The sequence below is a fragment of the Oryzias latipes genome, chromosome 12 (genome assembly GCF_053564925.1).
Source record: "Oryzias latipes strain Hd-rR chromosome 12, Olatipes_Hd-rR_3.1".
In the NCBI taxonomy this organism is placed as follows: domain Eukaryota; kingdom Metazoa; phylum Chordata; class Actinopteri; order Beloniformes; family Adrianichthyidae; genus Oryzias; species Oryzias latipes.
In genome coordinates this window covers 19,957,009-19,981,796 of record NC_136248.1, presented here as the reverse complement: position 1 = coordinate 19,981,796, position 24,788 = coordinate 19,957,009, and the positions used below count along the sequence as shown (strand labels likewise).

At 38.7% G+C, this 24,788-nt stretch overlaps 2 protein-coding genes across 2 annotated transcripts; one reads left to right on the top strand and one right to left on the bottom strand.

Annotated features, from left to right (window-relative positions):
• Positions 1 to 733: 733 nt before the first annotated feature.
• Positions 734 to 20,869, bottom strand: ermp1 (endoplasmic reticulum metallopeptidase 1). Its single transcript, XM_011481784.4, has 15 exons — positions 20,496 to 20,869; positions 16,944 to 17,248; positions 15,549 to 15,676; positions 15,369 to 15,474; positions 10,508 to 10,654; positions 10,333 to 10,425; positions 7,758 to 7,970; positions 7,373 to 7,593; positions 6,372 to 6,546; positions 6,090 to 6,280; positions 5,856 to 6,008; positions 5,453 to 5,655; positions 5,252 to 5,367; positions 4,945 to 5,108; positions 734 to 3,541 (listed from the first exon to the last, which is right to left on the bottom strand). Exons 1-15 carry the CDS (start codon positions 20,765 to 20,767, stop codon positions 3,365 to 3,367), a joined length of 2,664 nt encoding a protein of 887 aa, XP_011480086.1. The 5' UTR covers positions 20,768 to 20,869; the 3' UTR covers positions 734 to 3,364.
• An 860-nt stretch (positions 20,870 to 21,729) lies between these two features.
• Positions 21,730 to 24,747, top strand: oaz1b (ornithine decarboxylase antizyme 1b). The gene is given in 6 exon segments (XM_023961037.2): positions 21,730 to 21,928; positions 22,861 to 22,912; positions 22,914 to 23,000; positions 23,158 to 23,330; positions 23,562 to 23,647; positions 23,767 to 24,747. Coding segments are annotated over 6 exon segments (654 nt in total). The 5' UTR covers positions 21,730 to 21,803; the 3' UTR covers positions 23,898 to 24,747.
• The last annotated feature ends 41 nt before the right edge of the window (positions 24,748 to 24,788 follow it).

Below are 24,788 nucleotides of genomic sequence, written 5' to 3'. Positions count from 1 at the left end.
GTGCTCTGGTTTTCATTCTGGAGTTTCTCCCTTAAGCTTTAAGAACAAATAACCTTTTATTTAAACTCTTTATTTAAAAAAAAAGGAAAATTCCATACTAATGAACATGAAAAACAAATGTAAATATGCCAGAGTTGAGCTTCCTGTGAGCTTTCCATCTGCAGGGCAATGTTGAGGAAAAAAGATTTTTACCCTTGTACTATCCTAGGCACTTAAACATTGGGAGTTGGGTCATCTAGACCCACCAGACAGTGCTCTGAACCTTTTTTCTTCAATGATTTGTGATCTTCGCGGATTACATGAAATCTTTCCACCTTTATCCACCTTTGTCATGGTAGGGAGAACACGTCAATGTAAGGTTGGGGTCATCTAAGATAGCACAAGGGTTAAAGATGACAAAGCTTGTTCACTTTTTTTAGCATATGCCTTCAGATTTTGTGTAGCGTAGGTCTCCATTCGTCTCTCTAGCATCTATGGAGGTCTTGAAGGAAAGGCTGAAATCTAATTAGCTACATCCGTCCTTTATAAGAGTCAAGGAGCTGCAGCCTCCTAATCCTAATTTACTACCTTTCAAAAACGGATTTAGGAAACAGAAATCCCGTTGATTGATTGAAAATGAAGCATGTGTTTAATTTATTACTTTAAAAAAATGTAATTTTCTTTGAAATTCTGCCAGTTAAATCCACCAAAAACATATTTTTCCCTCTATAAGGATCAAGAATCACCAACAACGTTTCAAGATTAAGTCTTTTATTCTTTTATTCCTGTTCAAGTGTATCATGGAAATGATCCCATTCACACAATTCAATTCATCTTAATGCTAATCTCCAACTAAAAGTGACAGAAGAGGAAATAAAATAAACCCACAGGTATTGTTAGTTTACCAGCAGACCAAAAATCAAACATTCAGAGAAATGCATGAATAAACATTGAGGTAAAAAGTAAATTAAAAAGTTAAGATTAATGAACTTCCAGCTTGTTACGGATGCTGAAAACAAAAACACACTTCTGGTTAAGTCACTACTGCAGAATGGTCACTTAAATTCACTTCCTCCTAAAAGGAGCTTTTATTTTTGCATAAAGTTTTAACAGCTTTAGTCAAAAAAGTGATTTTTTTTTTTTTCACAGCATTTATGCCAAACATCTTCCCCCATAAACAATTACAGTAGCCATTCAAGATGAAATTTAAGGACCATGAGATATCTGCCTTAAACTGCCTTTGAATAGATATTTGATCAAAATAATCCTAACCATCTACATGGAAATTTACATCCTCTATATAATCATTACTTCACTCTCCCATCATTGAAAAACTTCACATATTTCAACACTTAAAACACTATTTCTTTAAATTGTTAAGACTCAGCTGTGATTTTAATAAGTGCTTCATGTCGAAACCATAGAAAGAATTTCATTCATTTTTGAATTTTAAATTCAGTCCACTATCTCCCACTTCAGAAAACTGTGAGACAACATTAACACTTAAACATTTTTTTCCGTCTTCTTCCAAATTGAAAGATGTGTGAAAACAAAGGAAATAAAAAGAATTCCCAAAAGATGCTCACCTCCAAATATGCCTAAAAAAAATGGGAAACTTTTCGACTCGTTTATCTTTGGAAGTGAGAGTTGAAGGCCTCTTTTTACACATGAGTGTCGAGGCCTCTGTGTGCAGTCAGGTAAACGTTAGGTTAAGTATGGTTTCCGGGTTTCAACATTCAGATTTCACATTTTTGTTAAAGAAAAAAGATGAGTGCACAGATTAGCAACACAACTATGACAGCCGAGTGGACATGGTGAGTTTAAAAAAAAAAAAAAAGGGAAGAGATACATTAACAGAGTCAATTTAAAAAAAAAAAACAGTCAAACCTTCAATAAAAAGGGCTTTAAGTACTGCACTTTGATGCTGGACGCTGGTGAGGTAGTTTCAATGTTGACTCACATCAAAAGTGTGGTTACTAATTAAACCGTTTCCACTGAAGGACCTTTCCAGCAACACCAGTTATTCTTTATGATCAACATTTTTTTACATCAAATTTAGATTTTAACCGTTTGCATCTTCGGATATGGCTCTGGGAGAATAGTACCAACTTTTATAGGCAAAAGAAATGAATATTTGTGAATTTATGTTTTAAAGGAAAGAGATGTGCTCACACTTCATCTGGAGGTCCAGTTTAATGTTTTAACAAAAACAGCAAAACTTTAACCAGAGGTTTAAGTTTCTTATTAAATGTACAACACATTTAAGATAACCTGTTTTGATTTTTTTATGATTCTTGAAGAAAACAAAGGGAGAGAATCTCTGCAAATAAAAACGTCCCCCAAAAAACTTTTTTACCCACTAAAAATTTAATATATTAAAAATTTAATATATTAAAATAAGTGTTTAACTAAAACTATGAGTCTTCTGCTGTAAAATTATCACCTAACCTTTATAATAATTAGCTATTTTTTCTTTCATAATATGGAACCTGACTTACGAGGACTTTATTTAGTGGCAAAATTTACTTTTTTTTTAAATCCGCTTTTTGTCTGAAATGTCAACAAATAAGACAAGAAAACATTTAAAATAGTTTGGATCGTTGTTTTGTTTTAAAAACTGAATAAAAGGATTGATAACTTTTTCTGAAATTGTTAATTTATCTGGCACTGGTGTTGCTGGACACTCTATCTTTCAAGAATGATCCCAAAAAGAGTCACCTCAAAGGGCTACGGTTTTGTTCTCCTCCCAGACCCCCCCGCTGAGACTCAGGAAATAACTTCGAATCACTTTGTTATTTTGCTTGAATTTAGCTTTTATGATTAAAAAAAAAGATCTGATTTTCTCGCACATGAAAGCCAAAACTCCCTAAGGTGCCAGAAAAATGCCTTTTTACAGGTTTAATTAAAGTTTTCCTGCCACATCCCCGACAGCCACCTTTATACACAGCTATTTTTTTCTTTTTTTTAGAAATATGAGGAAAAGTGACTTTTAAAGTGGCAAAAGGTCAACACAAACATGCTGTGTGTGCCCATCCGGATGCTTCTACATCTGCAGAGCAGACAAAAGACGGAGCGCCGCACAAGCGCTGCAACGCAGATGGAGGAAGAGACAGAAGGAGGTGAGGAGGGAGAAGGCACGACTGATTGAAGTAGAATAAAAAGGAGGCATGTGGTGTGCAGGTGGACTGCTCAGCTCACCTCTCGCATGTCTCAGTGCCTTCCTGTTAGCTGCTGACTGACACAGTGATGAAGGTCTCTCAGGCAAGCTGGGACAGAGTGGATGTGTCAGAGTGGCAGCGCGGCCCACGTCAGCATCGTCCTCTGAAAATGTCTGAGGACCGCGGTAGCCCTTGGTTCTCCTCGGCGTCAGCGTGGCGTGGCGTCCTTAGTATCGGTACATGTCGTACGTACTGACCCAGGAGGAGGGGAACGCCCATGTGGGGAATCTACGCAGGATTTCGTCCAGCTGAGCCGTCCTCTTGTCCTCCCCAAAGAAATAGTGGGAAGAAATGGCCACTGAGATCATACCCTCCGGCCCATCGGGGTCAGGATCTCTGGGGGGCTGAAAGACAAAGAAGCAGTTTGTGTATGTGTGACCAAACAGGATAAATAAAAAATACAACCAAAACCGAGGGGATTGAAACACACTGATGTCCAGCAGAAAGCAGTGACTCAGGCTTTCAGATTGGACTGGAATAAATCCACAAACCCTGAAAACAGAAAAAGCTACTGATTCTGTTTAGTTACCAGAATAGTTATTGTTTGTATAATTTCTGTTTTGTGGTGTATTTAAGTGCCAAAGCTTCGTGAAAACTCCTAGTAAAGTATGAATATCAGGCCCAACTACTTCAAAAAGCCAGATATTTTCAATCCGACTGAGTTGCTGCAGCATCAGGAAGCTGTCAGACGAACCATTTTGCTGACGCACTCAGACAATCCATGCTAAAGTGATGATCGGAGTGAAAGGTGAAGCCATTTGGCATAACTTCAAATGAAATGATCACTGATAAATCCTCAGGAGTCATCGTTTACTTTGCCTTTTCTTTCTCTAAGTTTCTGGTTTTAATATAAATCCAGTCACTATCACACATTTTTAAATGATTTTTATATTGTTGTTGGCTTGACATCATGGATGGGCTTTTTACAGATTTAAGATTTGATACTAAATGTGGTTTTTAGTTCAGGAGGAGAAATATATTTTTGATGAATTCACATCAGGTCGGTTAAAGCAAATGTGAAGTGTGTTTGCATTCATAGACATACATCTTCATCACAACATCTTCTGTCTATGATGATGACGAGCGGAAAGTCTGTTCTAGAACCTGCATGATTTGCTATAGTAAAATGTAGATCTACATAAAGATGGGACTTTTCCACATCCGATCTGTCAGATCATCCATCCCAAATACTTTGTGTCTTTAAAAGTTTTCTGTTTTAACTTTCTTGTTCTTTTTTCACTTTTGTAAGTTATAATAATAAAGATAATGCTCTGCATTCTTTTCCATGTCACTTTTATCTCAGAACAGTAACCGTTCTGTTCTGATAACCTCTTTTTTTTCAACTGGCTCCCCCTTTTTTTAGGCCTGGATTGTCTCAAAATGAATAAATACTTAATAAACCACTTAGCATTAAAAAGAGAAGGTCAAGTGTTTAATCAAACCAGTATGAAAAGTCTTTTTTATACCTTAGGAGCTCACATTTCTCTCTTAATTGGCCCTTCACTCTTTTAGGCAAATGTTACTTGTTGCTATGGTGACTGATCTCAGTCAGAGTTCATTAAACTAAGCCCTCATCAGCTTTCTTGAAACCACTAATTTGATATTCGTCAACTCAGTTCCTTTTTCAGTTCAGGCCTTCTTTTTCTTTGCAACCTGTCACCGGTGAACTTTCCAGATTCTATGTTCAATGAAAAAGCTGTGGAAATTTTAAGACGCCATTGAGCTCAGACAGACCGGAAGGCAGTACCTGTATTTCAAACCAGAAGGTCCAGGTGGGGGCGTTAAGGCCGTGGGAATAGAAGATAAAATATTCGCCATTCAGGTCAAACTGGGGGGTCCCGTCCCCGAAAGACCAGGCGGAGAGGCTGGCTCCTCTGTGAGGCATCAGGTACAGAGACATGTGGCTGGGTCCTGCAAACAGAAGAAGAATAACACAAATTAAATTAAAGCTTTTCCGAACTGTTGCTAAACGTCAAGGAATGAGTTTGATTAGTTTGATCCCAATTCAAAATATTCAAAGGTCTCAAATGTTGATTTGGACAAAAAGCATAAACCTTGTACGGTGAACGTCATCTTCACCGTCCCCCAGCTTGTGTCCTCTTTGGACAGCAGCCTGAACTCCACTGGAGAAGCTGGAGACACCTTTGGGGCAGGAAGGTACCAGTTCTTCCTGCAGGGCGGGTTTAAACAAAAAGCTTTAAACAGCCGTTCAAAATCAGAACAGTAACACTTCAAACGCCTGCTGCGGTGTCTACCTGCTGAGGAACTTTACTGGAAGGAACCAGGGGAAACCGCAGAAGGGCCGGTCCTCCTGGCAGCGGGTCCGAAAGCTGTCATTGATCTCGGGGATGTGGGGAATGACGTGTTGCATGCCCGTGAAGTCAAAGCTGTTAATCCAGAGACCGGAATCGCGGCTCTCCATCTGGCCCTGGAGATTGTGGAAGGTTCGAGTCGTGTGCTGCATGGGGATAAAACCACTTTAGGTTGCTGGGGTTTAGCTTTCTTTATTGTTATTTGTATATTTTTTAGAAAACAAACTTTCTGATTGAAGCACTTAAAAGTGCAAAGTAATGGTTTTTAAATTAAAAATAAATGTGAAAAACATTAAATCACAAAATATATCCAAGTCTTTCTGTGTGTGTTGTTGTAGTTTTGGACCTGCAGGAAAACTCTTTTTGGTCGTGGGGCATCAGGACTGCCTGAATACGGAAAGAAGAGGCCGCTGGACACCAGCACAAGCGTGATGATGAAGACTGAACCCAGACCAGCCAGGATCCACTTTGTGCTTCTGACCAAGTAGATGAAATGCAGCTGAGACAGACAGAGAAATGCACCACTGAGCTGTCTCGTTTCTGGTTCACAAAAAGCCATCAATGATGTCTGGATGCTTACAAAAAAGGAAGAGAGAAAGACGGTTGCCAGGGTCACTAAGGAAGCCATCACCACTTCGGGGGGTATCTCTGTCCCACTGCGGCCCATGATGGGGGTGAAAATCTCAAACACCACCCAGATAAGGAACATGAAGTGGACATACGGTAATGCCAGACCCAAAAGGTACAACAAACTGTATTTCAGTGAGGCTCCTGGAGACAGAAAAGTAACAATTGGTCACTTTTCTCCGGGGCTTCTCATACATGCAGCTTCTCCGCCTCAATTCAGCGTCGAGGAGGTTACCTCTGTGTTTGAATTCTTTGGCCAGCAGCAGCTTGGTGGCCAGCGGGAAGGCCACCATCAGCATGGGCACATAGGCTGAACACAGACCCTGCTGTGTGAGCCACACCAGGGTGCAGCCCCACAGCAGCAGGCTCACGTCAAAGAACAGATCGCCCAGCTCCACGAGGCGCACACCCTGAGGGGAACACACCAGAACATTCAACAAAAAGCATGACAGCATCAGGAAGTAGTTACAAATCAAACTGTGCTGCAAAAGAAATCTCAGCAGAACAAAAGATTTTATTTCTATTAGGTGCTCTGAATGGAACGCACTCCAGATTGGACCCTATGATTAAAAAAATCTGCATTCCTCAATCTTTTAATAAATATTATTTTAGATGAAATTCTAGTATATGACTCCTAAAAACATGAGGCATGACTTCTCTCAGACTACAAAAAGGAATAACATTTGTGGATAGAACGGCAGAAATAAAAGAGCAATTATAAAAACGTGAAAAACATATTCACCTTCTTTATTTTCCTAATAAAAGCAACAATGATTTTGATTGAAAATAGGGAAGTGACACAAGAGGGAAGTTTGTTCTTCTTCTTTTTAATGCTGCGGTTTCATACACACTCACTCTAACGCACACATTTGAATAAAAAGAGGAAATGTTAATCATACAAAACCTCATCAGCAACGACTGAATGATGAAAGCACTGCAAAGACAGACAGGAAAATCCATGCCGCTCCTTAACTGGGTAACCCTTTTATATGTTTTTTTATTCTAATTTGTTTAGTAAGATATGAGGAAAAAATGTTTTAGAGACTATTTTAATAAACAAACAGAATCTACTCATCCTGAAGGTTTTGAAAAGTAAAATAAAAAAGCCAAATAACTAACTGAATTCTTCCTTATCCATCAAACAAACATTTCTTTAGCTTTAGGCTTCCACAGTATCGTTCTGTGTTTGCAGCTCGTCTTTGTGTGACCTCCATCAAAATAAACAAAATTGCTCACCCCGTAATACAGGTTCTTGGCCAGCGTGTGGATGAGGATCATCTTTCCTGTTGCTGCGGCTCCATACAGGCAGATGGAAGCGTAGAAGTGCGTGTACCAAAACATGGAGCGGCCCAAGAGGGTGACAATCAGAGCCACGATCAGCACGGACACCAGCGTGACGAACCAGCTCAGCAGCACCACGCCTGTGGCACAGGTCAGGTCCCGAACGTAGCGGCCCCCTTACAGAGAGAAGAGATGATGATTGAAGGCAAACGATCAATAAAACTGTTGTTGTTTAATACTCAGACTCCACTTATCTGAAAAATGAAGAATGGAAAGGAGGTAAAGACACAGAAGATGGAAAAAGCCTGACTTACATCCACCACAGGAAATGCAACCCTACCTCCGTTGCCAGGTAGGGAAGCCTTCTTGGCCAGATAGAGGAAGGTGGCTGCGGCCACCACGTAGTTCAAGATGGTGCCGACACGAGCGGGATAAGCTACCACGACCACCCCCAGCACGTCAAAAAACACCATGTTGCCATGACGATACTCTGAGCTGTCGGCCAACTTCTCCGACATCAGCAGGTACTTCAGGACAGCAAGGATGTTGTCACCTTGAAACAGGAAGTGGCGTTTTAGGTAAACACACAAAATAGACCATACACTATCAATTCATAAAATCCAAAAAGTAGACATCTAAAACAATAAAAGTGTGTTTTTTGTTTTTGTCCCCCTGTAGGTAAAACCATAGTATTGTCTGCAACAACAAAATCCAAAACTACAAATCTCACTACATTTTAAGTTGAAATATTCATAACATGTCACACAAACTCACAACATAAACACCTCTAACACACTTTTACAACCACAAAACTAATTTGCAAAGATTACCCTCTACCTCGACGTACAGCACAGGTCTTCATACTCACATGCTAGAATAAATCCATGAAAAGATTTACGACAGAGCACGTTAATCTGCAAAACCAAGAGAAACTTTCTCGTATTTCTCTGAACTTGCATGTCTATTTGACACAGAACACTGCTTTACACATGAAAAGATTTTTTTTTTAAATCAGCTCAGATGTGAGACGAGGTTATTGAGGAATTTGTGAGAAGTGGCTGTTTGTCTTGATAGTTGGCCTTATTTTGCGACCCCTCACCACCACCAGCAGCAGCACCACAAAGCAGCATTGTTGTTGGTTGTTTACAGTGCACTCATACAGCACAGACAAGCACAACAAAGGTCTATTGTACTTATGTCTGGTAGGGATATGAAGTGTCTATCATAAATGTAATCATGTCCAACCTAATGGCGCATCATATAACTCAATAAAAATAAAACAAGTACATCAAAACCACTATTATTAGAACTCAGTCGTGACTTTAGCGTATTTTTATTTAGTAGTTTGATCAAATACGTGGACATATTTGCACTGGATGGATAATCTCCTACGTTACCTATAGGATTCTGAAGGGTCTAAGAATGGGTCGGTCCTGTTGGCTGGATTTACTCCGCCCAACTCAATGACACAAAAAAAAAACACAATAGGGTGGAACAAGGTAAAAAGAAATTATTGAGCTTACTCTTGGATGCGCCCACCTGCCTAGTAATGGACACGTCTGCACCATAATAACATCCAAACATAACCCAGATTAACTAAATTTGCTTTTTCCTTAATTAAATTGAGAAGGAGATCATCAAAAATTGTAGTCAAATAGGTGAGTTTGGGGGTATTCTTCATCTCTGATGTCAATCAGTTTGCATAAAAGCTAATGAAAAAAAATCTTTATATTTTCTTTAGAATACATTACTTTGAAAGAAAGGCCAGAGTTGTTAGCCTAAACAATAAGACATGACATGCAAGAAAAATGCAAAAGAACCAAATGTTCCCTGAAATTAAAAATTTGTGGCCACACGTGTGCACAAATTAGCATTTTATTAGCTTTTTGTGCACAAAATTAGCATTTTGTGTTCATAAATTAGCATTTAGAGGCCACAAATTAGTTTTTTGTGTGAACTAACTAGTAGTAAGAGGTAACACTTAAAACACTAATTTGTGCACACAAAATATTTTGTCCTGTCCAGGGCTCTGTAGAAGCTGTAGAGAAAAAAAAAGTCCTTTCGTGTTTTCTTTTGTAACGACAAATGCTCTCCAGGGTTTGGACTATTTTTAATCAAATATGCCAACAGGGTTCACAAAGCTGGAATAGTTTCAGTTACTAGTACATTGTTTGGTGTGGTTTCATTTGTGTAGTTACCCAAAGGGAGGAAACCTGTCAGCAGCTGTAACTCAAAATTCCCCATTTTAACAAGGGAAGGCTCACAATAATAGAAACAAAACCGTTTCTAAAGCATTACAAACATAGATGCTGATCTAAACATATAAAAGACCTAACTTTGCTATACTATGATCTGGACATAAAACAAATTGAAGTCCTAAATGGAAGGACTGTTTGTCAGAATCATCACAAATTTCCAAAAAATAAAAGGGCACTGGTATCATCCTCCGTCCTATTCTACCATCTGCCTCAAAAAGCTGTTCCTTAAAGACTAAAAAAACGGTTTCCTCCTGAAAACTCACCTTTTCTCTAATACTGTAATTCATAGCTTTCATGGTGGGATGCTGTGGACAGAAAAAGGGAGGAGAGATGCCCAATAGTTGCTCAAAGACAAAGGAACCAAACGTAAACAACCCAGACCTTTTAGTGCTGATGGGCAGATTACTCCCAGGCAAGGAAAATAACTCCGACAGTCTTTCACAGAGTGAATCAGCTTTAATGCTGTTGTGGCTGCATGGCTGCCTTTATCATATGAATCTTGAGGTTTGAGATAATGCTGACCGCTTAGCGACTGCGAAAAAAACAGCCATGTTTTTTTTTGCAACAGAAAAATGCTGCTTTTGTACACCCCCACCCCCAGACAGAAACGACATTTTAAAATTGTTGGTTTTTTTTGCAACACAAAACAATGCATACCAGCTCGCTGTATGGAGCCTGACAGGATCCTATCTGCAGTGTCGTACTTAGTGTGGTAGATGAAGCCGTTTTCAATAAAAGCCAGATCGATGCCTGTAAAGAAAAAAAGGCTAAATTGCAGCTCTGTGTTCTTGATTGCAATCTGCAGAATCTTTTAAAATAAAGCTGTTTCTACCTGGTATGTTACCGAAGTCTCTATATATTCTGAAGTCAGTGTCAGAAGGAATGATGCCACTCTGAAAGACCTCCTGTCCAACCACTGAGGCAAAGGGGTGTTTGGCTGCATGGACGTAGGCTTGGACCAACCACGGGTTCTCTGGACCTTTAAGATAGAGGACGGGAACACCATTTTCTTTTTTCAAACACATGTACATGAAAGAAAAAGTGCTAATAAAGTCTACTCATTTGGGTTTGAAACTGCAATCACTCAACACTGTTTTTGCTAAATGATGATTTTACGTAACTCTGATTATTTATTGTAAACATTTTAGACACTTTTGTTTTGACCCAAATTTTATTTATCATCCTTTCGATTTTTTTTTCCAATATTGATATATTTTAAAAGGTTTCCCAGTGGTCTTTTGATTATGCAGTTTTTAGCCAAAATTAAAAAAGAAACCGGTGTTGTTTTACCATCATCCCTTTGTTTGCCCCCTCTCCCGCAGGCTTACAGCCCCACACAATCCCAACCTAACACTACCAGTGGAACAAAAATGGCGAGCAATATTAGAGCTATCCAGCCGTACAGTTTTGGGCCAGATTCCCGCTTGGAAGAGGAAAACAAAGACGTACATGGATCTATTTGTCTGCAAGTTGATGTGTCGTAATGGAGCAGAGCAGGGAGCCTGGGGCCTGTAGCATCTACATCACTGCTACAAGCCTTTTCCAACTGCATTTTTGTGTCTGCTCCTGATTCACCACGATTTGAAAGAAGAAATACTCAGAAATGCAGTTTTAAGGGTCTTTTTTTTTTTAATACAAGTCTTCCGTCCTCAGAAAAATGCTACAAGAAGACATTAAGAAACACAATTTTTTGGTAACGCTTTCTTGTACAGTACAGTACTTACAGTGTACTTAAGTTGTATTTACATGGAACTTATTGTGTAACTACTGGGTACTTACAGGGTATTTACACGGTACTTTTTATGGGACTTACTGGGTACTTACATGGTACTTTTTGTGTGTACTCTGTACTTACATGGTACTTACTGTGTATTTATGTGGTACTATTTGATTCATACTTATGTGGTGTATTTATAATATATTTACTGGGTATTTACATATATTGCAAAGTTGTCTTTTGTGGTACTTACCACATGTAAGAACAAGGTAAGTGCAAATAAAGTACCTTGAATTTAAGTCTGCACTCATGGTGTATTCAGAAGTAAAAGTATATATTTAGCCGTGTTGTTTTACATCTTTTCCCGACATTATATTAAAACAAGTACATGTTTGGAACAATAGTTAAAAAAAGAAACAGAAAATGTTAAGTTGTGAATAATCTATAATGTTTATAAATAAGGATAATTGATTGATTTCAAGCATTGCAGTAAAAGCAATAAAGAATTCACAGAGATTTATCAAACTCATTACAGAAATGATTAAATAGCTAAAATATACTTTGTACTTTATCAAAGTCATTATGCTTTTTATGTTCATTTGAGCTTGTATTGTGATTATTCTTGTAGTTACAAACCCTGAAGAAGTCCTGCACCAATACCAAACTCTGCTGAAGGCATTTCGACGGACAAAAAGCACGACCCTCACATGTCGCTAGTGTAATATAGACAAAAATACAATAGATTTGACTGCAACTATTGCAGAAATGACATTGGCTGGAAAAGGTGAGGATCTGTTTTCAAGGTGGGTGACAAACTCATGAGCAATGCAAAGGAGTGCAAATCATTCCTGGAACAACACAAAACTCTGGAAGCAAAGATAAATAATGTGAAAGAAATTCTGTTCTTTGGAATACTCCTTTTTACTGTTGTGTTGAGAACTTAAAACAAATGATGACACTTTGCATGCTGCAGAAGTGTATCATATTAAAGATTGTTGTTTTCACTGCTGTCTTGTTTCTCTTTAAATTTGCCACATGTTACAAGAAGAGTCCTTAATAAACTATTTATAAGACATTAACAAGCACTAGTAATGTTTTAGTAAGCTGCTTCCAAGTACATTAATTATCATTTGTACAAGTCTTACAACTGACTTTAAGTTTTAAGTTTAAATAAGATGTTTATAAATATTAACAAAGTCCCTAATAAACTACTTATAAGACATTAACAAGCATGAGTAATGAAGTATTAAGCTGCTTATAAAGACATTTATTAGCACTTGTTAATCCGATTCACAAGCAATTTATAAATGGTTTGTATGGGATTAATAAATATATTAACAGTGTTCTTAATAACAGTTTATTGAGTTTTTTTCAGCCCCCCAATCTAAAGTGCGACAAAATAGAGGGGGATCTTTACAAGCCATTTATAAATTGCTTGTGGACAGTTACTGCCCCTTAGAAAGGGCAGATTCTGAGTGCAAACATTTTGAAGTTTTTTTTTTGTTTGTTTTGTTTGAAATGTTTTAAGGCACTAAGGCACATTCTGTGTCTCTTCTTTCACATTGGTAATGTGATTTGTTGAAGAGTTGTTATACGTTTGTGGCTTTGGTTAGTGTTAAACAGGTCATTGTTCATATTCTGTACTTTGTGGTTCTTTGTGGCAAAAACAAAACAGCCCACAGTTTAGGAAGAGTAAAACACTCAAACTGTCAATGAAGGTTCTTGTTCATCCAGGTGGTGTAGTCTTTAGGTTGAGTCATATCAGTTGGAAATGTAAGTCCACCTTGACATGGGAACTGTTAATATATTTATTAATCCCATACAAGCAATTTATAATTTTTTAATAAACTTTATTGCACATTATGCCATTTTACTAGGATTCCCTTTTAGGTATGCAATAAGAACATAATTGCAAATATCACATACACGTATGTATAAAAAAAACAATAATAGAAATAGAAATACGCCAGGGGGTTAAACTCTACGAGAAAATGTTGAACAAGGCAAACAAGGTTTTGATTGCTTTTTGCTTCTCAGAATTACGAATACTGTTAATATTTTAACTCAGAAAAGAATACGATGAAATAGGGTTTTCGACCAGAGAATTTACATTTATGAATGTGAAATTTGGCCAAAATGAGCAAGAGATTTAAAAGTTACCCAGAGTCCTTTTGTAAATTTGATAAAATACATCTTTCCAGAATAAAACAAAACAAGAATCAATTTAAACATTAATGAAATCATACATCTGATGCCAAAACACTGTAGCTTAGGACAATACCAGAAGAGATGGATGACTTTTTCAGGGGAATTGCAGCAAAAACTACAGAGTTTATCAATGTTTAATCTAAATCTATTTCGAATAAAACTTTTAGCTGGGTAAATTCTGTAAGCAATTTATAAATGGCTTGTAAAGATCACCCCCTATTTGGTCACACTTTATATTGGGGGGCTGCAAAACACTCAATAAACTGTTATTAAGAACACTGTTAATATATTTATTAATCCCATACAAGCAATTTATAAATAGCTTGTGAATAGGATTAACAAATGCTAATAAATGTCTTTATAAGGAGCTTAACCCTTGGTCATAGGATAGCACAAGGGTTAATACATCATTACTCATGCTTGTTAATGTCTTATAAGTAGTTTATTAGGGAATGCCATCCATCCTTTTTCTGTACTGCTTTGTCCCTTTCGGGGTCACGGGGCTGCCGGAGCCTATCCCGGCTACTCGGGCGTAGGCAGGGGATGCCCTGGACAGGTCGCCAGTCTGTCGCAGAGTAGAACGTCCACAATCACACACCCATGCACTCTCACACTCACACCTATGGACAATTTAGAGTTGCCAATTCACCTATGAAGCATGTTTTTGGACAGTGGGAGGAAGCCGGAGATCCCGGAGAAAACCCACACATGCACAGGGAGAACATGCAAACTCCACACAGAAAGGTCCCCAATTGATGTATTTTTCAGGTCCCCCAGCCGGGACTTGAACCAGGGGCCTTCTTGCTGTGAGGCAAGAGCGCTAACCACTGCGCCACCGTGCAGCCATATTAGGGAATGTGTTAATGTATTTATAAACAGCTTATTTAAACTAGTAAGTCAGTTGTAAAACATTTACAAATGCTAATTAATGTACTTATAAGCAGCTCACTAAAACATTACTAGTGCTTGTTAATGTCTTATAAATAGTTTATCAAGGACTCTTATTATAAAGCGTTTCAAAATATATTTTTACAATGCAGTCACTTCACCTTTACCAACAAGTTAGCATTGTCTCATTTGGTAAGGTCAGAAGACCAAGAGTGTATGTACACTGTACAGGAAGGTAATACGTGAACATACCCAGCGTTTACTACTGAAAGTACCTTGTAGTTGAGTGGAAATAGGGCTGACTTTCTTTTACAGTCCAGTTTCATTGTACTTATGGTGTAGTATCTGTGGTAAATTCATGGTAAACACCGTGAAACATACAATGAGTGCAGACTTAAATTCAAGGTACTTTATTTGTACTTACCTTGTTCTGACATGTGGTAAGTACCACAAAAGACACCTTTGCACAACATGTAAATACCCAGTAAATATATTATAAATATCCAGTATGTACCACATAAGTATGGATCAAATAGTACCACATAAATACACAGTATGTACCATGTAAGTACCGAGTAGACACAAAAAAGTACCATGATAGTACCCAGTAAATCCCATAAAAAGTACCATGTAAACACCCTGTAAGTACCCAGTAAATTCCATTTAATAAGTTCCATGTAAATACCACTTAAGTACACTGTAAGTACTGTACAGTAAAAGAAAGCGTTTTTTACTGTAGTAGGTCTTTAAGCAAAGCTCCTACAAGCTTCCCAGCATAAACACAAGGACACACCTCCATACATCAGCAAAACAAACAGCTCAAACTGGACTGAAGCCAGAAAAACACATCAGACTTGGTTCCAGATGTTAGATACAGCACCTGTCTGAAAAACGACTTCTTTGCCCCCAACGCCAGCAGCTTCCAAGTTAATGAAGGCTCGGACATTCTTAGCCCAGGGATGCTGGGTAATGAAGCCGTGACTGGCCTGAAATAAAAGACAGAACTTAAGATATGTACGAAGTGTTTTTTTTTTTTTTGCCAAAGTAATCATGATTATACCTGGAGTATATTTTCCTCTGCTCCATTAAACAGGAAGATTACACCGTGTTGAAAAGCAGTGGACTGATTGGCCAGAGAATGAAGGACTTCCAACATAACAGCACAGCTTACTGCATCGTCACTGGCACCTAAGACAAAGAGAGCAGAGCGTGGGTGACGGGAATACCAACAATGCACTCCCTGTCACCTTGCACATTTGCATTAAGTGACAAGAATTTGTGCGCTCTTAGCACTTTTACACAAATCAAATCCTTAGTATCATCTCAAGAACCACAAGAAAACTGCAACAAGTTAAAAAATAAAAAATAAAAAACAAATTAAAAAGCCACAGCTCCTGCTGCTTGTGGTGTGGTGGGAGTGGAGGGGAAATGGGACAAAAGGGGAAAAGGGCATATGAACAAACCCATGTGATACGCAAAGATTACACAGGCATGAGGTAAGAAGCAGAAGGAAGTAAAAATAAAAGGCAGAAATGAAAAAAAATGAGAGCTAAAGATCAGAGACATCATGTGCTTTGGCTTTCTGGTCCCTGCCACTAATGGCCAAAGAAATCCTAAGAAATCCTAAGTTCCTGAGTCAGAAGGTTCTGATGGAAAACACTGATGACCCTTGTTTTAGAAAAGTGTCTGAACTTTGGTGTTGTTTCTTTTTTTTCCAGTTCAGTCTTTCACTAAAAACCTACAAAAAAAAAGCACGAAAGATTTTTTTCCCCCATTACCACACATAACAAAGAACTTACTGTCTTTGTGCCCCCTACATTTTGAGTGATTTTTTTCCCAGTTTTTTTAAAGGCCAAAATGTTTGAAATTCCAGTGTGTTTAAAGGCAGCGTGTGCACCTTCCTGGTCCACACCTATTGGATCAATTTCCTCCCTCCAGCGAGGCTCTGTGTGAGCATGTGCATTTGATATGGAAAAACAAAGCTTCCAGCAGACGCACGGACGTGAAAAAAACAACACACATTTTCTGGAATTTAAAGCTTCAGTTTCTCTACAAGGGCATAAAAAAAGGGAATGAGTCAGTTACTGCCTAACGTGGTTCTAAATTGATGACCAGAATAAAAATGATATATAAACAGAAACATTTTAATCATTGTTATGTTTATATAACCACTAGCTTATAAAAATTTGTTGTTTTTCATACTGTTTTTCTTCTGATCTGACATTTAAATTGACCATGGTGATGATAGAATAACCTTGAAGGATTACAGAAAGTCAGGAATTGCATATCTATAAAACTATTCATGCATCCATCCACAACCCAGAGGCATTTTATGTAGCTCCAAACTCAATTTCCTATGTTTACATTTAACTTTGTTCAACTACTCGTGATTTCTTATAGTTGAGATAATAAAAAAAAAGTTAATTATTAAAGCAAATAGTTATATTTTTCCAACCTGGACTATTTGCCACGGTGTCAAAGTGGCAGTTGGCAAGCATGAGATGCTGACTGCCGCCCTTGGGCTCCAGCCTGACGGCAATGTTGGTGACGTGGTCGTAGAAGCTGGTGAAACCTCCGAGAAAGTCGATGGAGAAAGAGCCGGTGGGATGCTGCACGTCCACCGTGAGCTGGTGAGGGCCAGCTGCGGTCTTGGCTCTGATGCTCTCTATCTGCTCTAACAAGTAAGCCACTGTCAGGACCTCATTCTCCTGGCTGCCCACGGGTCGAGGCCCGACGCTGGTGATCTGCTCCAAGTGCTGCCTGCGTTGTACAGAGAGGAATCAAAAGCGCTGACAGTGAACTCTGCAGGAAATACAGTATAACAAACAAAAGGGAAAGATGACATGCTGCCTTTGCAGAAAATACTCTCCTTTTTTTTTGTTATGAACAAACACCTAAGATATGTTTACATTGTGTTTGAGTCGGTTTCATTATTTTTTTTTACTTTACAGAAACAGAAGAGACCTACTGGTCTGTCTTTTTCAAGAAAATAGTCACACATTCAAACCTGGAAGCCTTGCTCAAGGGCATCCGGTGGAGTTTGCGGGGGGTAAACAGAATTAAATAGCTGATCTTAAAACCTGTCTGACTGATTCTCCAGTCTAGACGTTCACATATCTCACTCCTAAGCCACCGTTGCCCAACGGTTGTTGCAAACCAACCTTAAGGCTTGGTGGCTTCAGGAAGATTTAGCGGCACATCAGGGTGCTTACACAACAACTAAGATGAAACGTTTGGTTATATTTCACTTTTCCAAGTCTTTAGTATAACCTCATGTGTACAGGGAGCCAACATTTCCTTTTAATTTAGAGTGCTGCAGTGGGAGATTGATCAGGCAGCTTTAAAAAGAGAAGAAACCTTTGAAAAGCAGGATGGAAAGGGCTTGTGGTGAAGATGTGGTGTTGAGTCAGAACACAATAGAGCTCATAGTTCCCTGGGCAAACAGAGGAGCAAAGATGGAGGGCTTAAAATCCACCCGGGGAGATTCATGGCAGAGGTTTGTGGCAAAGTTAGCTTGATCTTTGCAAAGGGAGCTCGGTATTAAAGGGAGGAGCTGAATGCAGGCAATCAGCAAAATGGCTGACAGTGTGGTTGGCTACTGAGAGTTTTTGCAGGGAAAAAAGGGAAAGGATGCTGGGAGGTGGTGAAACGACATGTTATGGTTATATTTTGATTGAAAAAGTTGCTGTTGCCCTGCTTCAAATCCCTTCCTGTGTGTAGATTGCATGTTCTTCCAGTGCATGCGTGGGTTATTTTCGGTAATTCTCAATGGCCCTTTGGTGTAAATGCGAGTGTGTGATTGTGCACAGTGGCAACCTGTTGAGGGTGTACCCTGCCTTCGCCAAACAGTCGCTGGGATAGGCTCCAGCAACCCTTTTCCAGGGATTTGTAGTGGTTTGTGGACAAAGAAGGTGGGCGTATTTTTTTTATGCTCCAGAATAAACATAAAGGTCTTTGTTGGCTAAAGAGTATTGTATTTACTGTTACAAACACTGGACCTGCCTCAGCATCTGGTCAAACCTTAAAGTCCCTACAAACATAAAAAGATGGAGATGTTGGGGAACGTAAGGATGTCTGGCTGTTTGTTGCCTTAATCTTTATCTTTTATTTTCTAAACTGGCTCAATTCTTACTAACAGGTCAGACTGGATCCTACTATGGAGCTTTGCAAAGTTTGTTAGGTTTTTTTTGTATTATTGCTTTAGCTGGGTTTAGTTGTTTGTTGGTGGTGATGGGGGGGGGGGGTAGCTCTAGTATGAGGAGATTTTTCACAGGTCTTAGCTGGTGATCGGTGATCTAAAACTATCTTTTTACCTCTGTTCTGTTATTCTCTAATAATCTATTATCTAACATCTGAAGAATGGTATTCCCATGAAGCCCAAAGCAGCTGGAGGGAGTTTAGTCTATCCTGACTTATCTACTGCGTCTGGCATTCATAACAATATTGTAGTGTGAAGTAGCTGTTAGTATTGCCACTGCTCGCACCCTTAAAAACCACTTTGTTATTTTAGTCAACAGCAAAAAACATGATGGTGCTCATCTCAAGGCCCCACAAACGTGTGACATCTTTCTCTGAGGTGAAACGATAGGTCAGATTGTTCTATCTTAATGGCATGGTTCTTCTTCATTTAATTTTATTTTTATTTTGCTAATTTGTGCTGGCATGGCACATTCACGCCTGTATGTTGCAGTGATAACATGGATGGTAGCAGGTCAAAAAGGCCAAAATTCAAACAGTACATAGTAGATTTGCAGCCTTTACTTTATCAACCAGGGCTAAAATAAAAGTAAACAAATAATCAGAATTTCAGATTTATGTTTATTTTTATTTGGAAATTGTTTGGTAATTAACATGTTGTATCCTGAAAATATCAAATTAAAAGATCAAATAGGACTTTTATACCCTAAAATATGTTACTTACATCAAACAAAACTGTCAGTGGAGAAAATAATTGAAACACATTAGACTACAGACATTCTATGTAAAATAAACAGACAAATGACACAAAACAAACATGGACTGGTACAGTTAAATTATAAGGCAGGTATAATTCTTTATGACCCTGACTATCTTTCACACATTGGACCATTTCCTCAAGATAAGGAAATCAGGTGAGAAAGACACCCGTTTGGTCTAGGTAAAAAGAAAATCATGCACAGATACAAAACCTGCTTTTTGGAATGACTGTAATAAGACATCAAATTGCATCAACCAGGATGCAATATTAGCCTGAACTGCTCTTTTCTATTTGCATTTGTTCGGTTGGCATTTAAAAAAAAAGATTCCTGCGCAGAATTTAAAACCTGGATTTGCAGCCGTGATCACAGAAGCTCAGAGCCCTAATCAGTTCCCGTGAAGCAGTCGTTTATGCAGCAACCAGTCAAATGACAGCAAATCCTGCTGCCCAGCACTTTGAGAGCTCAACCGCAGCCCTGCTGACCTCAGATTCAGCGCAATAATCCCTGCATCCCCGAACATGCTGCAAAACTGCACCACTTTCAGACACTTTGCAGCCTCTGCACATAATTTTCTGCTAAGTTGATTAAATCAGACTGACTGAATATGTTAAGCACCCAAAAATTGTTCAATATTTATTTAAAAAAAAACTTTAATCATCAAGAGCATTAAGTTCATGTTGTTTTCGAATATATAATTTAAATGATAAAGAGTGAGGCTTTTATTTTGTTGTAGATTCTGTGTGATCTTCCCACTTACTTTTCAAGTTTCGTGATGCATGTTTACGTTTCACATTGTGTTTTTACTGCATCACCTTGGGACCATGTGACATATATTAGTTGGAGAACAGTTCAAACATGTATGTTGCTGTGACCTTCATTCAGGTGTTGCGGTTGCCTATAGTGATGAAGGTGGAGGTATACCGGAAGAAAACACCCAACAGTAGTAGTGGCTCCTACAGCAGGTCTTTCAGCAAACTAAGGTTAGCTTAGGCGCTTTGGACATCGTGAACCTCAAACTAATAATAATAATAATAATAAATAAACTTTACCTGGCTCTCGCCGCGTTGAATTCTCCAGTCGATTTGCCGATGACAAGCTGCTGCAATGACAAATGAACGAGTCCCCACAGCCCCAAAATAAACCCAGAGACCAGGCAAGCTGTCAGTCCTTCCCGCAGCAGGTACAGGCTCACTTCGGGCTTCCTCTTCGGGTCACTCCTGTAGCCGTTGTCCTCGCAGCAGTCCTGAATTTCGCTGTTATCGTGAGCAGCGTAACGAGTCCCGAGTGGTTTGATTCTGCGCACAGCGGTGTCGCTCTCCATTTTTACTGAGGCAGGAGTACATCGGCAGGCGGCGAGACCCGACTGGCTGAGGCGTCGCGTCTTCCTCAAGACTGACTACGGATCGTTGCGAGGGACAAACGTAGCGCGGAGGAAGGGAGGAGGGAAAGCGCTAAATGCAAAAGCTTACACCCCCCCCCCATGAATAAATACAGCATGTGTAAAAGAAAATTCAAATAAACCAGAGAAAAAGCGGAATAATATCCTATTTTCTTAAATAACATCAAGATCTGTTTGCTATTCGCTTTGTTTTTTGCCAACAAAAATAATTAGCCATAAATATAAATTCAAATTATTAAAAAAAAGTTTTTTTTTAAAAAGTACAAATAAAAAAAAATTAACTTCACTATTAAATCAGTAGCCTAAAAGTCTCGTGGTAAAAGCAATATTTGTACTTTTTTAGAAAACATCAAAAAACAAATGTATCCTTAGGCGTAGGTGTTTTTTTTTCTTGACGCTAAAACAGCCATTGATATGAAGTTCTCAATGCTTGTGGCTATGGAAATATTGTCGACATTGGTGGATAAATAATTATTACTTTTTGTCGCCACTTAGTGGACATAAATAAGAAAGCAAACGCAAACAAAATACATTAATTTCAAATGTGTTTTTTTATAGTTATAAAGTAAATATTAAGTTTGGAAATGTGTTGAATTACATTAAGTTAAATAATTAAAAGATAACTTCAGTGAAGTAAATGTTGACATACTTGTTATAGATTTTTGTGAAATGCAGAAGCTGTCATGAGTCAAAACTTACTTTCATTTTAGTTAAAACCATGTAGAAGAATGAAAAATATTTTTTTAGCATTTTATATTTTGACCAGCAACCAAAACATCGTTTGAAAAGACTTGTATTTGTGATAAATACATCTATTTTTTTATATAAAGGAAGTTGTGTTGCGTCATGTTTATGCAAACCCCCCCCCTCCCTCCCCCTGTTTTAAAGCTGCCCTCAGCCTTCCTCGTTCACTACCAGCAGAGAGCAGTCAGGGTTTCGTGTCTCTTTCCGAGGCCGGATGGTAAAATCCAACCTCCAGCGGATCCTAAACAGTCATTGCTTTGCTCGCGAGAAAGAAGGAAAACAGCAGACACTCAGCACCATGGAGAATTTACAAAGTGGTATCTGTGACATGATTGAGAAGTAAGTTAAACGACAAGACCCTCACTTGCCTACGTGCTATCATTGGTGTGGGGGATGGGTGGCTAAGCTACCTCAGCTAGCTAGCACAAAAAGCGGAAGTAAACTATGTTTAAATGGGTTTAACCGTTGTTTCTGTCGACAATACTTTATACCAATCTCTTTATGCCGCCTTACTTGAACGCTGGGTTATAACTGAACTGCCATCTCGAAGTCTAAAGTCCAAATATGGTTTTGTGGCCTGTTATTCAACTTAAGCCGCGTTAGCTGCGAAGTTAGCTTCGATGTATTTAACTAGGCTAGCATGTTAAGTGGATAGCATAAACAATCGTTTTGTTTGGATGCTTAACGAAATTTCAAAATGCAAAATAGACTTCCAAAGTGACACGTTATTAGCCGCATGTGTTAACTGAGTTGGAGATCTTCGGTTAGTGCGGTAACATGCCCACCATTTAAATAGGAAGTTTTTGACGGTAGATTCAGGCCTGTTCATCTGTCAAGGCGTGCTAAAGAAAAGGCCCTTAACATTTTAAGGTCGTCGCGGTGGGAAAAAAACTTCTGCTCGCCTAAAACGAATCAGCACAATTGATCACGTTTGGTTTGACCTTGTCTGACAGCTCAGCCTCGTAGGTCATTGTGTAATTGACTTTTACCAGTAGCAAGCCAGACGGTGGCTGATTACGCAGTTACAGATGATCGTTCCTTCTGTTATATAAAAGTCTGTGGTGGGATTTTTATAGTTTAATATATTTAAAAATTATGGGATGTACTACTGTGAAAGATCACCTATTAACAATGACTTATTAATTTAAAATATTTTGGGGTTTTTTTCCCTCTGAAGCTGAAATTACTTGTGGTCTTCTGTCCCTCTACTGGTGCCTGGGTAGGTTCTGAAAAAACGTGTTTAAATACAGATTCTTATCTTTTACCCCCAGTCTGTCCCTGCACTGTAGTAGTACCCGCGGCCCAGGGCCTCTGTGGTGCTCCTGATGCCCCTCTCCCACCCCTGAAGATCCCAGGTGGGCGAGGGAATGGCACGCGGGATCACGCTCCTTCAGCTCGGCCGCTCTATACAGTAAGTCTGTGTTAAAGCTAAGCTAGGTTCTCAGTTAAACAAAGCAAGATGGCTGAAGAATTGTCAAGTTATTTTTTAGCAATCTTATTTTTACTTTTTTTTTTTTACTGCAATTTCTTTCAGCTTTTTTACTATTTCTGTTTCATTTGGATTTTAGGACCGTAAGTTGACAGTTACAGAAGAGCCTGCGGGGAATGGGCGTCCTGGAATACTCCATTTCAAAAGTCGTCCTACAGTTACCAAGACAATACAATGGGATGCTGTCCTCCAGAGTAGTGCACTCTACGTGGAGATTCCTCTTGACCCTCTTCCTGAAGGCAGCAAGGAGAGGTGAGAGCAGCCGAACTGTAACCATAAAAGGACTTTGAGGGCAATAAGTCACAGAGTTCAATGAATTAATGTTTTTAGAGGTTAACAAGGTAATTGAACCATGGCACCCAACAAAAAAAAAAAGCCCTCCAGGGCCTCAAGAGTTTTTGGCTCTGTTCGTGTTTATACATTTTATTTTGGCCGTGCTTGTTTTGTTCTCGCATTTTAAAACTGCTTTGTTTTCTGTTTCAGTTTCGTTTCTCTCCTGGAGTTTGCTGAAGAACATCTGAAAGTTGCTAGTGTGTTTGTATGCTTTTACAAGAACAGAGATGATCGTGGTATGTGCTGACATTCTAGTTCTTACCAAAACATTTCAATTTGATTAAATTTTTTATCATAGTATACCAAAATTGGCTTACAGGTCTTGGTGTCTATAACCATTCTGTCATTCTTTCAGCTAAACTGGTGCGTACCTTCAGTTTCCTGGGCTTTGAGATTGTGAAACCAGGCCATGCCCTCGTCCCACCTAGACCCGATGTTTTCTTCATGGCCTACAACTTTGACAGGGACTCTTCGGATGATGAGTAGCTCATTACATCTGCCACCCCCACCCCCACATTGGTTTATTCATATGTACTCCAGGCGTATACCTATTAAAAACAGTAAACCCTGTGCTGTAGCAGTCTGAATCCAAGTTGTTCATTTCAAGCGCTTTTCTTGTGTTTTCAGGGAATAAATAATAAGCTGGGTTCTTGTTTTTGCAGCAGCGCCTGCTTTGTTTTTTTTGTTTTTTGGTGTTTTCACAAAAGATTTAGAGCTCCTTAAAGTTGTTTTTGTTGCAGTTGTACTGGCTTCTCAATCTACAATGTTTTAAGTATATTTTGCCAGATTGAAGGTGGAGTTTTATTAATTTAAACAAAGAAGGTCATCAAAGTTTACACTCGGGTCCTCCAGCTTTTGACTGATTAAATCGCATCAATTTCTCTGAAACTGAATTTTTGGATCAGCTATATCGACCGGCTTACTAACCCCCCCCCATAAGTCAGTTTTTTGGTTTTTAACTTCACAGCCCCAGATAATTGGTACTTCTTAGCTGCATTCTTAATCAATCTAGAATAGAAGTGGAGTGAAAAGATGAATGCTATGGCATGTGTCTGACGTAGATGGTTTACTTTCACGTTAAACTTGTGTTCTGGTACTTTTGCTAAGGAAAAATTAATAATCCACAGTGCTTTGCTTCTTTCTACCATGTGTATCTGACAGTGGTGTAGAGCTTTGTTTTGAAATACTGAATAAGAAAAATGTTTTGAAGTTATTGAATGTTATTCTTTTCCACAGACTTGGCATTCCTCATCTATTTTATTTTTGTTCAGTAGTATTGCTTTCACTTGCATAGTGGTACCTGTTGTGCATCTGTGATAATAAACAATCCAAATGATCCTTTCTTGTCTTTTTTTTTTTTTTTTACAAAATCTGTGG

Coding starts and splice junctions, on each gene's coding strand:
- ermp1 (XM_011481784.4), bottom strand. CDS start 20,767: ATGGAGAGCGACACCGCTGTGCGCAGAATCAAACCACTCGGGACTCGT. Junction 6,547..7,372: donor CCAAGAACCTGTATTACGGG/GTGAGCAATTTT, acceptor TGTTCCCCTCAG/GGTGTGCGCCTCGTGGAGCT. Junction 5,368..5,452: donor CCAGTAAAGTTCCTCAGCAG/GTAGACACCGCA, acceptor CCCGCCCTGCAG/GAAGAACTGGTACCTTCCTG.